This window comes from Asparagus officinalis, chromosome 1 (genome assembly GCF_001876935.1).
Source record: "Asparagus officinalis chromosome 1, Aspof.V1, whole genome shotgun sequence".
NCBI classification, from domain to species: domain Eukaryota; kingdom Viridiplantae; phylum Streptophyta; class Magnoliopsida; order Asparagales; family Asparagaceae; genus Asparagus; species Asparagus officinalis.
Window position 1 is genome coordinate 119,870,225 of NC_033794.1, and position 16,368 is coordinate 119,886,592.

A 16,368-nucleotide genomic window follows, 5' to 3' on the forward strand; every position below is an offset into this window, starting at 1 on the left:
AAACAAATCCCTTGCATCACCATCACCAAGGACGACTTGCAAACGAGGAATTCAAAGCATGACAGACCTTTGTATTTCACCGGATACATGGGTTCAAGCATTGTTAACCGGATCCATGTCGATCCGGGTTCCGCTGTCAGCAACATGTCACACCGATTAATGTACAATCTCGGAATCTCCGCTAGCAAGTTGGCTTCTACTGGCACTGTTATCTATGGATTCAATACCAGTGGGTCGAAGCCATTGGGTAAGATCCGAGTGAAGTGCCAGCTTGGAAATTTGAAGTCCGAATTCACGTGCTATGTGATTGACACAGAGACTTCATATAACTTACCATTGGGTCGACCTTGGATCCATTGTAATGTTATAGTCCCCTCCACCCTCCATCAGTGTCTCAAATATGTATGATGGAAAAACTATTCAACTCTTTTTGGGACAAGTCGTGCTTCATTAATCTCTACGCTTCAGTTTGAGCAGAAGAATTGGAAAATCTCATATTATGTGTTCCACTCTATGCATATGTATGGATTAATTCAATGTATAAATTCAATATAATATCTCTCTATTTAGGAATTTCTTCTATAGGTTGCCTTTTCTTATTAGAATTTTACTTTTATAGTGATTCTATTAAGTGTTTAAACATAGGGCAGTAGTCTCTTCTTCAGAATCAATGAGAACATAGAATATGTTCTCTCTTTCTTTTATTTCAACGCTTTGCAACAATGAAGGGTGGTGTACGACAGCGTACTCTTGTAACTATACATAACTTGGTAAACTACATTGAGATGCCACAACTGCGTTGGATGTTCACAGAAGCCATACGGTCACCTAAACAATGCGCTCTAAATTAGGTTATCTCTAATATGTTGGGCAAGGAGACTCATGATCACCTTCACCCAGGGGCGTAGCTATTAAGGACTTGCCCTGGGCAGCTGCCCAGGGCAAGAAAATGAAAAATAATTTTAATGCTCTCTTATAAGCCATAGGTTAATATGGCTCCTCGGTTCCTAAAGCCTTTTAGCCAACAAGACCCGACAGCCCACAAAGCACATGCCCAACTGCCAAGGTCCAAGGTCAAAATCTATTTCATAAGAGAGCATTTGGGTCCAATGGGTCCAGTCAATCGATCGGAAGCCAAGCACTCACCTAAAAAAATCGCAGAACATCCACTCCCCCTCTTGGCTTCAAAATTTTGTCTTTTAAGGGGTCATTCTTTCTATTATTAAATAGAATTCTTAAATTCAATTTAACAAGTCCAATGTAATTGCAATTTTTTTAGCTTTTCTTCATAATTATAGAGACGCAGTGTATTCTCTAAATTCTAAAGATATAATTTCCCCTCTTTTTATTTTCTTTATTTTTTTAATTATGAGTGGCATATATTTTTATTCAATTATTAATTTATATTCCCATGTGTTCTGTTTATAAATTTGTTATGTAAAACCTAACGTCTCGTTTGGTACGCAAGAATGGACTCAAATGAGAATGGAATGAAAGAATGAATGGAATGGAATGTATATGGGAATGGAATGCTCATTCTCATTCTCTTTGTTTGGGTGTGTTTGTAAGATGAAGCTAGAATGAAAATTCCATTCTGATTCCCATGTTTGGTATCATTAGTTCACAAGTGAGAATAAAATCTTATTTTCTAATAATGCCATTACAACAACATAGATTTTTAAAAAGAAAAAAATAAACATTAATGATAATAACTAAACAATTTTATTTTTAAAAATAAACTTTATAAAAATAGGCAATATTTCGTGTTTCTATCCTAGACTCTATTTCCCTATAAATGCAAGCCAAAGGAAAAAACATCTTAATCAATTGTTCATACATATTCATGTTATTAATCTGGTTATGTCGCTCAATGAGACAAGATTTTTAGATTTATTTTTGTTTTCAATGGGGGTGTAATTTGAAATTACGTAACTAATTTGATTCTCACTTGAATGAGAATGATCATTCCTCATCAATTCCGCTCGAGCCTCGACGCCGATCCCAAGCTCTCCGAGACTCCGACGACCGCCCCGACCAAATCCTCGCCGTCGCCGACGTCCTCCTCGCCTCCCAGAGCAAGCCCTCAACCGCTCAAGCCTCGACGCCGATCCCAAGCTCTCCGACGACCGCTCCGACCAAATCTTCGCCGTCGCCAACTCGCCCAGGGCAAAAAAAATTCCTGGCTACGCCACTGCCTTCACCAATCCACAACAGACAGTTCTTTGAGACGATTAATTAATCGTCTGATTTAGCGACACCGTGAATAGTGCTTAACATCATGTACAATCACCCTAAAAATGTGTGTTGGCAAAAACTTGACATTTATTTACGTCGGTGTATATTTTTTTCTTGCAGTTGGATAACACATATTTGATCATTAGACCTATTGCATCCTTCTTTAATAAAAGCAAAAACTTTTTTTTTGAAAGTAAGGGACTTCCCGTCACACAATTACCTCGATTTGCTTAGCAAGTTTTTATATTTTTATTAAAAAAAAGGAACTTATTGTTGGCGCTTGTGGTTAAATCTGCAATAATACAGATATATAACAGCAAAAACTAAACAAAAATTAAAGTGCATTAATTTAAAATTTTTCAACTCAGCTGCTGTGCGTTTGTAAAACGCTGTGCTTAAAGCATTATTTGGCCTACTCCGGTGCAAGGATCCCAAGGCCAAATTGTTTCCAGGAACAGTTATCCAGTACTCTGTTGTGCACCGACCCAGTACTGTCAAGATCTCCTCGATCTATAAAGCAAATATCTCCTCGATCTATCAGGCAAAAGATCTCCTCGATCTATCATGCAAAAGATCTCCTCGGTCTATCAGGCAAAATTCCTATAAACACCAGCTATTTTACAATCTATATCTGTATATATTGATTGTTGTTTTTGGAATAAAATTTCCTTAAGGATTTGAGGTCTATTTATAGTATTTGGAAAAACACTATGTATTAATAAAATAATATATTTTACTATGCATGTGGGGCCCACGTCCTAATTTTTCTTCGGTGGGCCCCACGCCTTTTGAAAAAAAATCGTCACCTGCATTTTAGCCGCCCATGTGAGGTTTCATTTTTCAAATGATGTTAGGCTAAGGTCATGGTCATGGGGCCCACATAAATTTATTTTAAAAAATTATATCCAACAATCCCCCACAAGTTTTTTAAACCAGAGTCATTAAATGATGCCGTTGTTTCAATCGTTGTGCATAAGGTAGATGTCGCAAGGACTTGAATCCCCTTTAGACCAACTAAATAAAAGATAGATGCATGGTGTCGTAGCGACTTGAACCAGCACATGTCTAAAAATCCAGCGATCACACAAGATCAAACTTATCTGTGGTAGTTTTCACTTTGAACCACACTTGCCTTTGCTTTTGCCTTTGCCTTTGTCTTTCCACATTTATGGCTCTGTGCATGTTCTGGTTTCTGCTAGGGCTCTAGGTATCTTTCCACAAGACACCATAGGAGACGGTCAAATCTCCACCCATGCATAGGTGAGTTCTTTAAGCATGTTTCCTATCAAACATCCCGCATCCGAAATGCTTTGAACTCATTATGGCTTAATAGCCATCCTTTCTCATGATAGGATTCTAGGTGAGTCCTTTAGGTGTATTTCCTGTCTAACACCCCGCATCCGAAATGCTTTGGACTCATTAAGGCTTAACAGTCATCCCCTTTACATGATAGGATTTTAGGTAAAAAGATCAAAGTTTTACTTGGGTAGTTCAGCCAGGTAAGGATAGTATTAGAGGTTGATCAAAGATCAATTAAGTACATCGTTCCTTGCGGAGCGCGTTACGCAACCCTCAAACCTTGCCTTAGACACCGACTAATCCACGAAAACTTGAACCCTTTCACTTGTAAATCTTACTTGAATTTTGAACCATTTATCTTGTCATTAGCAGCATAAGCTTTGAACTAATAAGTGGATATAAATGGTAAGTATTTGTAAGACTCACCAAACTTTGTAAATCTTACTTGACTTTTGAACCAATTATTTTATTATTAGTAGCATAAGCTTTGAACTAATAACTTAATAAACATGGTAAGTATTTGTAAGACTTACAAAACTTTGAGACTCATTCCAGCAGACGTCCTTTCGACTATGTCCTTTTTTAGACCCTTAGTCAAAGGATCAGCCACATTCTCTGAAGATCGGACGTCAATCACAGAGATGGCTCCTTGACAAATGAGCTCTCTCAAATAGTCATGCTTCAGACGAATGGTCCGCTTCTTTCCATTGAACAACGAGTTCGCTGCCACAACACTCGTCGCTTGATTATCATAATAGATAGTAATTGTGCCTTGTAATCCTGTCAATGGAAGGTCTCGGAGAATATAATTGAGCCACTCAGCTTCATCTCCTGCAACACAGAGTGCGAAGAACTCAGATTCCATCGATGACTGTGCAATCATTGTCTGCTTTTTAGACTTCCACGAGATAGCAGCTCTACCCATAGTGAAGACAAATCCTCCAGTAGATCTGCACTCATCTGGTTCTGAGCACCAGCTCGCATCTGAATAGCCTTCGATTACACCTGGATATCCAGTGTAGAATAGGCCCAAACTTGTAGTTCCTTTCAAGTATCTCATCAATCTCTGGACAGCATCCCAATGAAGCTTTCCAGGATTACTTGTGAATCTACTAAGCATTCCTATCTATGTCTGGCCTTGTGCAGCTCATCACATACATAAGACTCCTAATGATCTTTGAGTACCTCAGCTGCTCTACTGGTTTTCCAGTGTTCGATCGAAGCTTCTTGTTATAATCATATGGCACTGACAGTTCTGGCAGGTCGTAGTCGCCATACTTCTTTAGCATGCTCTCGACATAATGAGATTGAGACAATCCAATACCCTCTTCAGAGTATATGATTTTAATTCCGAGAATCGCTTCCGCAGCTCCAAGGTCCTTCATGCTGAACTGTGCCGAGAGAAATTTCTTGGTAGATGTTACTATCTTCAAATCACTCCCGATGATGAGCATACCATCCACATAAAGGCAAATAACCACCACCTTTCTTTCAGCGACCTTGATGTATAGACACTTGTCAGATTCACTAACTTGATACCCATTGCTGCGAACAACCCCATCGAACTTATCATGCCAGAGTTTTGGTGCCTGCTTAAGTCCATATAAAGACTTAACAAGTTTACAAACCTTACCAGCTGGAGCATCAAGTCCTTCTGGTTTCTCCATGTAGATCTCTTCTGTGAGATCTCCATTGAGAAAGGCAGTCTTCACATCCATCTGATGAGATCTCCATTGAGAAAGGCAGTCTTCACATCCATCTGATGTATGACGAACCTTTTAATCGCCGCCCATTCGATAAGCACTCTGATGGTAGTGATCCTATAAACTGGTGCATAAATATCAAAGAAGTCTATACCTTCTTTCTGAAAGAATCCTTTCGCCACCAGTCTTGCTTTGTACTTTTCAATAGTACCATCAGGACGGAGCTTCTTCTTGAAGATCCACTTGCAACTGATAGGCCTTGCACCTTCAGGTACATCCACCAGCTCCCAAGTATGATTTTGGATCAATGAATCCATCTCATCATCTATAGCTTCTTTCCACAGAAGAACGTCTGTTGACTGCATTGCTTCTTGAAAAGTCTATGGATCTCCTTCCATATTATAGGTGATGAAGTCATCTCCAAAGTCTTTTTGTCTTCTGATGCGTTTGGAAGATGGTTCGATAACTCCTTCATCATTGACTGGCTCCTCTTGTGCATCTGATGTACTAACATTCTCTGCTACATCTTTGAGCAATAAGCCTTTATGTTTGATAAATTTATCCTCAAAGAATTCTGCATCTTGAGCTTCAATGATGGTGTTGGTTCCAAGGTCCAGGAACCTGTACGCATTGCTATCTCCAGCAAAGCCAAGAAACACACATCTGTTTGCCTTTGGCCCGAGCTTAGGTCTTCTGATATCTGGAATTCGAACGTATGCAAGACACCCCCACACTTTGAGGCTATCCAAAGAATCTGGGTATCCCAACCTTAACTGATGAGGAGTACTATCAGTTTTGGAATAGGGTACTCTGTTCAGAATCCAATTTGCCATCAGCAAAGCATCTCCCCAATAGCAGGTAGGTAGACCAGATGTGATTAGCATCGAATTCACCATCTCGGTCAATGTGCGATTCTTTCTTTCTGCAATCCCTGATTAGCATCGAATTCACCATCTCGGTCAATGTGCGATTCTTTCTTTCTGCAATCCCATTAGATTGCGAAGAATACGGAGCAGTAGTTTCTGCAATGATTCCATGCTCCTTGAAGTATGCTTCCGATTCCTTAGATCGATACGGAGCAGTAGTTTCTGCAATGATTCCATGCTCCTTGAAGTATGCTTCCGATTCCTTAGATCGGTACCCTCCTTCTCTGTCGCTCCTGAGTCTTTTCATCTGAAGTCCAAGCTGCTTCTCCACTCGAGTCCGAAACTCGACAAATTTGCTGAAGGCTTCATCTTTAGATTTCAGCAGGTAAACGTGGCAGAAGCGAGAATGATCGTCGATGAAGGTGATGAAGTACTTATTGCCTCCACGAGTGACGAAGCTCTTGAAGTCACAAGTATCTGAATGAATCAGATCCAAGAGTTTGGTACTCCTCGTGACACTTAAAAATAGTTTCCTCGTCAACTTTGCTTGCGCGCAAACTTCACACTTCTCAGGTTTGTTACCCCTACATTTTGGAAGTAATCCTAACTTCTCCATGCTGGATAATTTTCTATAATTTACATGTCCCAGCCTATTGTGCCATAACACAGAGAAGTAAGTAGAAGAGGATACTTTATTTACAACGGGGTTGGGTGCACTCGTACTGATTTTATACATGCCATCAGTACGATATGCATTGTCAAAATACATTTTCTTGAAGGATAATACAGCCTTTCCTTCTTAGAAATCCAGCCTCATGCCTGCATCACACAGCATGCTTTCAGAGACTAAGTTTTTGGCAATTGAGGGAACATGTTTCACATCCTTCAATGTGAGAGTCTTTCCTGAAGAAAGAGTCAACACCACAGTCCCAGTTCCAAGAACAGGAACCACAGAACGATCAGCCATTGATACGTTCTCTTTGGGAACAGGAACCACAGAACGATCAGCCATTGATACGTTCTCTTTGGTAGCAACATAAGAAGAGAACATATGTCTATTGGAGCATACATGACAAGTAGCACCCGTATCTAACCACCAACTAGAGATGTTGCTTGGAGTTGTTACCTGGAAGAGCATAGCCATACAATCATCAACTTGATTGACATTGTACGTTGTTTCCTTCTTTGGTGCTTTGCAGTATTTGGCAAAATGTCCTTGCTTTCCACAGTTGAAGCATTTGCTGCTATTCTTGAACTCCTTCTTCTGGACGTTCAGGTTCTTCGGATTCTGATTCTTCTTTCTGTTAAAAGACTTCTTCTTCTTAAAAGATGAATTATTACTCTTTTCAGAGTTAGCAGCCACCATGTTAGCAGACGCCTTCTGCTTAGCAAGGAGCTCAGTTTTCGTGTGAGTTCGAGTCTCGTCCTCGATCCGAATGAACCTCTTCAAATCAGATAGAATCACTTGCCTTTTCCTTCTTCGAATGTCAGTGGAGAATGACATCCAAGATGGAGAAAGCTTGTTGACAATTGCACCAGAAATAAAGGTTTGACAAAGACTGATCTTTTCATCCTTCAGCTTCATAACAAGCTTTTCAAGCTCTTTGGCTTGAGGCAAAACCTCAGTGTCATCTTCGAACTTCAAGTCCAGGAATTTATCAATGAGGTGAGATTTGGACAGTTTCTCCTCATCCTTATACTGGTCCTCCAGAGCATTCCAGATTTCCTTTGCAGAGGGCTTGTTGGTGTAAGCATCTGCTAGATGATCGGCCAGACAGTTAAGGAGATAACTCCTGCAGAAGTGATCATCTCTAGCCCAAGAAGCTTCAGCTTCAGAGTCTTCTTCAGAGTCGGGCTTTTCCTCAAAAACCACATAGTAGATTTTCAAGAGTTGCATCCCGAAGATTACTTTCCGACGCCATGCGTTGAAGTTAGAACCGTCAAAATTTTCTAACTTAAGACAGTCCACTCCAAGAGTCCTCGCAGGATCCATGGTAGATCAGATAATGCTTTAAGATTGTTGGCGCTTGTGGTTAAATCTGGAATAATACAGATATATAACAGTAAAAACTGAATAAAAATTGAAGTGCATTAATTTAAAATTTTTTAACTCAGCTGCTGTGCGTTTGTAAAACGCTGTGCTTAAAGCATTATTTGGCCTACTCCGGTGTAAGGATCCCAAGGCCAAATTATTTCCAGGAACAGCAGTCCAGTACTCTGGTGTGCACCGACCCAGTACTGTCAAGATCTTCTCGATCTATAAGGCAAAGATCTCTTCGATCTATCAGGCAAAAGATCTCTTCGATCTATCATGCAAAAGATCTCCTCGATCTATCAGGCAAAATTCCTATAAGCACCAGCTATTTTACAATCTATATTTGTATATATTTATTGTTGTTTTTGGAATGAAATTTCCTTAAGGATTTGAGGTCTATTTATAGTGTTTGAAAAAATACTATGCATTAATAAAATAATATATTTTACTATGCATGTGGAGCCCACGTCCTAATTTTTCTTCGGTGGGCCCCACGCCTTTTGAAAAAAATTATCACCTGCATTTTAGCCGCCCATGTGAGGTTTCATTTTTCAAATGATGTTAGGCTAAGGTCATGGTCATGAGGCCCACATAAATTTATTTTAAAAAATTATATCCAACACTTCTTGCATTAATTGCGTGAATTAATGGGTACTTCCAACAAACTTTTTTACAATTTTGAAGGAGTAAAATTTTAATCTGATAGAATCCATAATTTATAATTTGTATCCTTCTCCGAATTGAAAAGAATAGATAAAATCGAGGAATATTCATAATAAATAAATAATTATCGACAGTTGGAGCCCTTTATAATACGAAAATGGCTTCAGCTATATATCCACATATTTGTAATACATCAAGTATACATAACTTCACCACTACATAATGATTCAAGTCACAGTTCTAAAGTTAAGTATAGTCAATAAATTAGTAATCTATCGCCCGATTGCTGATGTCAGTTAATCCTGCGGCACTCTCTCCTGATCTCCCCACCTTCAGGATTCACTGCCGATGAGAGCTTAACAAATGCCGATGAAAATACCTGAAAGAAATAAGCCTGATCCTCAGCAAACCGCCTCACAATTGGCACCGTTCGTGGATCCATCGACATGTCAGAATCGATGCTGAAGAGCCCTCGGCCACTCATAACATCTCGGTAGTACTGGTTATCAAAGATCAAAGAAGTGAGATCACTAACTATGAAAGTGTAATTTGTTATGGGCACTTCAGTGGGACAGTTGAGCCTTAGATATGCTTCAAATACTGAGTCTATCCTCTCTCTGTGATTCACATTTGAGTTGTAGAGCCTGTGAGCTATGCTGATGCAGTGACCAACCCCAAGAGTGTGGGCTCCTGAAAATAAATCAAACTGAGTCATGTACAGAAAAATTATTACATGTTTTCTGTTCACTTGCGTGCAGCATCAGAGGACATCACATGTTTTTGTATGAGGGTCCTGGTGATGTATAGCTACTGCTACCTACCCTTTGATTGTCGCAACCAATGCAATGAATTGAGGAAGTTGGACTCAATATGCAATCTTTTATTGGATATTTTTTAGTTTCTATTATAAGCTACGAGGTCAAATCATGCTAAGAGCTAGAGAGGATGAAACTGTAAAATTTTGTTTGTTTTCTGTGGGACGAAAAGGATGGGTATTTGTAGCAACTTTTATTTTATTTGTATTAATTGTTTTTCTTTCTTTTTTATTTTAGGGTTTTTGGAGAAAGAGATTTTTTAAAATGAAATGTTCTTTCTCCTATTTGGTGAAAATCACTTCTCTTGTTTTATACTTACTCTAATCGAAACAAAATCTCAAATGGTTAAAAATGCTCTATTTTGGGACTTCAACTCTCACTCTTATCCAACAAACAAGTACCCCCTACATGCCAATGTGATTTTGATGTATATATGAGCTAATTATGGAAAAATGACCCTTGGTACCTTACCACAGAACAACTTTTGCCCCACATAAATATTTATATTGATTACGATTTTGCAGAAGCATTTAATATATTCTGTAAAGTGAAAATCTAATAATAATTTGCAGACTTTTATTTACCTGGATGATGCTCTAATTACATGATTTTGCTCATCACATAACTGCAATCTTATCTTTGAGATAGTACATTCACATGTCACTGAAGTTACTGACACAATTGAATTTATGGCTATTACTAAAAAGCATTTGAATTATGGCCAAGGCTTATCTTGGATACAAATGTTAATGAGGGGAAAATTTTCCAGTAAGCATATGAGATGTAATATAGCTTATCAAATACCACAAAATTATTTACGTATTTGATATAAAAAAATTACAGAGGTCCGACTTATTTTAGAAACTTATGTTTATCCCTAATAAATTTAAATCAAATTTAGCCAATGCCTACTAAATGGGGTAGGTTATGCAATAAAAATTACTAAACCAATATTATTGCAAAAGGGCAAAATACGTCCAATTCACAAGGATTGTTTTTTTCGGGATATAATAAATCACAAACATACAAGTATCATTAAATGATTATGATTGAAAACGTGACGATTTCCCTATCAAGATGGCACTATAGAGAGATTCAAATCTATAACAAATTAAGACTAATTAACAAGTGCTTACCCAATAGTGCCACTGTCTCCTCAATACTCATCTCCCTGCCCATGAATATCCTCACTGCATCATCAACTCCTGTGCTTGCGGAAGGAAGCTCATCGTCGGCACGCAGATTGCTGCCCATCGTCGAGTCCTTCCGGCCAAGAGGAATCACGATTTTGGGACCACCGCTGTAGGCTACTGCCTCTCTTGCTGCCAGAGCTATTATATCAGCACAAGAGACTTGGCCTGGACAGAACTCCTCAACTATAGACTTTATCTTTGCAATTGAGTCTATGTTTCTGATTCCAAAGTTTCTGGAGGATAACAACTCTGAAGTGATCCCTTTGTTGTAGTCAGTTTCTAGGAGGATAGATGCATCACAACCCTGAAAAGAATTAGGCAAACATTTACTTGTATCATAAGCTCAACCTCAACATGCATCAACTTGGATCCTCATTTGATTACTTTCTACTGTCAGGTCACACAAATAACTCAAATATCTGTCCGAATGAGATGCTCAACGTTCAAGGGAGAGCGCTGGGATTCGCAGAGTAATTAGCATGTACTTTTTTTTATCACGACAAAGGTACACAGCATGCAAAAAAATAAAAAAAATGGAAATAAATATTAATATATAAAAATTGAATTGCTCTATAAGGATTTAAGCAATTAGTGTAGAACATATGCTAAGTTCCAACCAAGGACAATACCAAGGATTTAAAAGGACAAAGTATTTGCCAAATTTGAGGTAGCTAGAACACACAGCCTACCACAAGTGAATGTGACTAACCCCCTGATAGTTCCTGTGCTCTTCCATCCCTATAAAGCTTTTTTTTGGATTATAAGCTAAGTGGTTTATAAGCCATTTGTGAACATATGCTAAGCATAAACAAACGTTACCCTGTTTGTTTATCCTAACATCTGAGCTTACGTCTAGCTTGCACATTTGAATAATTAATACATAATGAAATATTTCTCCACCGAAGCAATTAATACCACATACATCCATTTGGATATCCACCTGAACTCTTTCCATCTTCTTATCACCCAACGTACCCAAATGAGGTATAATAACATCTATAGTTGAGAGAGTAATTTACCCCACAGAAAATGTTCAAGCTTAAGAACCTGTCTTTCAAAAATGAGAGTTGGTGAAAAGCTTAACTGGTACCTGAACTTGGCAATCATGGAAGAGGAGTCGTAGGAACCCGGCCGGGGATCGGGGATCGGTGAAGAAGATAGGAAGAAGAGAATCCTTCACAATGGCCTCTAAGCCGGGGCACGAGTACTTGTAGTAGTCTGTGGCGAGTTCAGAACCTTCACCTATGCCGATTGCAGTAATTAGCAACAGTATACACGCAGCACATTGTACTGAATGTAGTTGCAGTGACCTTGGAATATTGTAGCCAGCTGCCATTATACTCTCTGTATATCGATTTCTGTCCTTATATATGATAGGATGCAGAAGGAGAAGCAGTCGGCTTTATAGGGATGAGAGGAAGAGAGAGGTGAATACAGCTGCAAAGTGCATCTAACTGCTTTGTTGGCGGGCTTCTCGTTTTGTTGCTTGAATTGCGACTTTTGTGGGCAAAAGCGTGCACGCTTTGATCTAGAGAACTGATCATGAGCAAAATAACCAATGGTACGTCAAGCTAGCCTTTTAAATGCCACCATCCTAACGTTGAGATATTATTCTCGTGATGCGCCTAATAGTTGCATGGGAAATTCGAATTAGTATTAAGCTTCAAGTATTAAGCTTATAAGCCTAGTGGATTATAAGCTAAAATATTTGGTAAATATAGTGGATTATGATCCATTTTTGATAGGAATGTTTGGCAAATGGGTAGCTTAATTATAAACTTATAGGGTTGGAGAGAGAAAAATGGGCATGGAATTTTCTAAAATGATAAGTGATATATTGGTCTTTTACACGGACAAACCTTATGGCTTACAAACCATAAAAAATAAGCTAGGTTACCCTAGCTTTTCTGGTGGCTTATAAGCTAAAATAAGCCGTTTGTCAAACATGTCAAAATCACTTAATTATAAGCCAATTTGACCATTTTCCAAACATGCTCTTTATGCATTAAGGTTTGTACAGTCTTGGATTTCAACCGCAATAACAATTTTAAGGTATTTACCAGATGGGGTAATATTTAGGAGCTTGGAGAAATTTGCTAAGTCAACTATCACGCTGAAATTTATAAGATTTATAAGTTTTTGGCATTAAAAGGTACAAGGACAAGGTTCATAGTGGCGAGGAGATTAATTGGGCATCGAAGTCTAAACGGTTATCTAATACTGGTGACAGTCCTTGCATTTATCAAAATTGCTAATATTTTACTGACATACATAAAGATGTGAGAACTATTGTCCTCTCTCATCTGTAAATGACTAAAGAAGAGAGAGGGAGTGATTCGAAACACGGACTGAAAAATGAGAAGAACAAAGGAATTATACGCATTCAAGAGGATGATATTCTCAGTTTCAGTAAAAAGAAAGGTTGCAGTTGTGCAGTAAACAGTAAAAATTAATCCTGCGACTTTCCTCAGCTCTTAAATGATTCCAACACAGTGAAGGATGAATTCTCTGCTACTCTAAAAACGACTTTTGTGATATTAGTCCCTCAACATTTTAATAGCTGGAACTAGTCCTCAAATCATTGAAATTCCTATTATGTGCCTCAATACTAATAAGTTGTTTCGAAATCAGTCCAAATCATCAGAATTGCGATTAGGTCCCCTAAAACTTATAAATTTTCCAAATTATTCACTCCAATCAAGACTTGCTTAGCAAGATATAAGACTTAGTGGATCCAATAGATATTTCAACGTTTTGAGGGACATCATATCATATACTCACTTTAAAAGCACGAGTTCGGAAAATCTTTTTTAGACAAATATACCCCTTTATAGTTTGAACTGCCTTATCTATAATCAAATTCTAATTTTCAATGGTCAATATTACCCTTCACTATTTTGAATATTTTATTTATATCTTAATCTATCCTAATCATAATCATATCTTATCCTAATCCTATGTGAACCATGTTTAGCTTAACAATTTAAAAAAACTAATATTAATAAAATATATAAAACATAAAAATGATATTAGTTTGTTAAGATAAAGAAATTACAAGTAGATAACATATTATAATACATGAATTATTGCAAAAAAACCATAAAAAGTTTTAAAATTGCAGAAAAGACCCTAAAAAGTTTAAAATTATAAAACTCATCCAAATGTGTCAAAACTTAAAATAAAAAACATGAAATTAAAAAATTAACATCAGTTTGCAAAGAATTTAAATGTGAAGAGATTGAAAGAGTGAAAGTGGTGTGTAAGTAGGTGCAAAGTGTAAGTGAGAGAGTGCTCATTTAAAATACTGTAAAACAGATTTTTTGGCGGTTTCTCCTTGGTGCACGTTAGCAGGCGATTTTTTGCCTGCTAACTTGCGCCCCCGCCTGGATTTGAGATGGCGAAAACCAAAAAGAAAAAAGGAAAAAAAATCATGGAAATTAGTTTGAGATCTTCAAATTCAAGCTTGATTACTCCTGTGAATCCTGATGATTCCGATTTTGCTGAAGATGGATATGTCTCATCTGAATCGGAGCTGATGGGATCTACGGGACCTAGGGGTGAGAAAAAGAAGATTCTAATGGCGGATCTTCTGAATTCTGTTCCTGATGTTCTTGATTCAGGAAGGGGAGTAAGAACGATGATTCTAATGGCGGATCTTCTGAATTCTGTTCCTGATGTTCTTGATTCAGGAAGGGGAGTAAGAACGATAAAATCTATGGAGGAGTTGTCTAAATCACAAGGATCTGCTCAGAGGCTTGCTTCCCTGACCTATCTTGATTCAAGAATGGGAGAAAGAACGATGAAGGCCATGGCGGAGATGTCACAAGGATCTTCTCAGAGGTTTGCTTCCCTGCCCTGTAAATCAATACTTTCTTCTAAATCTTTAAAGAATTTGAGTGGATCTTGGGCTGATGATGAAGTCTTGGAGGTAGAATCTTTGAATTCACGTACTTTGAATGAAAAAGAAGACTCTGATATTTTGAATCCTGCTGTGGATTTGACTGAATTGAAGAATCTTGATAAGGATAGTACTAAAGAAAATGATGATTTCCCTCCTTTAAATCCTTCACAGTCTGAGCAATTTCTGGATCCTGTTAAAAATGAGAAAAAGAGCTGGATCAGTTTCTTTGCTGATAATAGAAAGATAAGTAATGGCATGGCTTTGGATTTTATTCCCCCTAACTCTAAAGATTCTGTAATTTTTGAAGAAGAGGAATGGAAAGAAGGAGAATCCATATGGAAATTATCTCTCATTGGTCAGGTATTAGGGATTAATGCCAAATTTAAGGATATGGAAAATTTCATCAAGAAAGCTTGGTCTCCCCTGGCTAATCCAGAAATTCTTCTTCTTAAGTCAGGACTTTTCCTGTTCAGATTTAATTCCAAGGAAGAAATGAATGATATTATGGAAAATGGCCCTTGGTTCTTTGGATCAAGACCAATTCTCCTTAAATACTGGACAATCGAAGAAGAAATAGAAAAGAGTTTTGAAAATACCTATCCCATATGGATTCAACTGCCAGGATTAAGGTTGAACTTGTGGAATGCTAAGTGTTTGAGCAAAATAGCAAGTGTAATCGGTAAACTGCCAGGATTAAGGTTGAACTTGTGGAATGCTAAGTGTTTGAGCAAAATAGCAAGTGTAATCGGTAAACCAATAGCCACAGATAAGCTCACTGCCAATAGACAGAGGCTATCATATGCTAGGGTGCTTGTGGAAGTGAAAATGCCTTCAACATTGCCAGATCATATTTCAATACAAGGGCCGAATGACAAGATGATTAATCAAAGAGTGCATTATGAATGGAAGCCTAAATGGTGTGATTATTGTAAACAATTGGGACATGATGCTAAGTCTTGTAGAAAACAGGTCAGAACTCAGAAATGGGTTCCCAAAAATCCTGGAACAAAGGAAAATGTTCAGGGGGACCTAAATACTTTGGCAAATGCAGGCTCTACAAATCCTGTGAATACTGTTTTCATGAAGTCTGTTCATGGTAAGGACCATATCTCTAAGGGGTCAAACCAATCTGAGTTGAAGCAATCTGAAAAGATTCCTGTGAATACTCAAAATGTGCCCAATGTGCACATAGCTGGGAAATGTTCTGAATATATTGATAATCAAATGCAAGAAGGTCAAATAGAGAGAGAAGGATTATCTTTATTCTCAATTGAAGGAATTCCTGTTCATGTTGTGCATAGTTCACAGACTAAAAAACATGTGCATGTTGTGCATGTTTCAGGAGCAAACACTGAAAAAAGAGAAGAAGTACATCCTGAGGTTTCATGGACACAAATACAAAAGGGAAGGAATAATAGCAGTCTCATCTCTAGTAACTCTTTCTCTTCTTTGGCAGCAAAAATAAGTGATTTGGATCCCTCCACATTGGACAGAGGGAGTAAAGCTAGATTGAAATGAATTTCTCCTTTTGGAATGTAAGGGGACTAAATAAATCCCCTAAGCAGCATCTGACTAAACAGCATATTTTTCAGTTTCATCTTTCTTTCATTGCTTTACTTGAAACAAAAATTAAGGAGGCTAACATACCAGCAGTAGCA

At 38.0% G+C, this 16,368-nt stretch overlaps 1 protein-coding gene across 1 annotated transcript; it reads right to left on the reverse strand.

Annotated features, from left to right (window-relative positions):
• On the reverse strand, positions 8,936-12,331 carry LOC109829194 (peroxidase 29-like). Its single transcript, XM_020396341.1, has 3 exons — positions 11,900-12,331; positions 10,753-11,113; positions 8,936-9,491 (listed from the first exon to the last, which is right to left on the reverse strand). The coding sequence occupies exons 1-3, from the start codon at positions 12,143-12,145 to the stop codon at positions 9,094-9,096; spliced, it is 1,005 nt and encodes a 334-aa protein (XP_020251930.1). The 5' UTR covers positions 12,146-12,331; the 3' UTR covers positions 8,936-9,093.

Coding starts and splice junctions, on each gene's coding strand:
- LOC109829194 (XM_020396341.1), bottom strand. CDS start 12,145: ATGGCAGCTGGCTACAATATTCCAAGGTCACTGCAACTACATTCAGTA. Junction 11,114..11,899: donor TCCATGATTGCCAAGTTCAG/GTACCAGTTAAG, acceptor AATTCTTTTCAG/GGTTGTGATGCATCTATCCT. Junction 9,492..10,752: donor GGAGACAGTGGCACTATTGG/GTAAGCACTTGT, acceptor ATTTATTTTCAG/GAGCCCACACTCTTGGGGTT.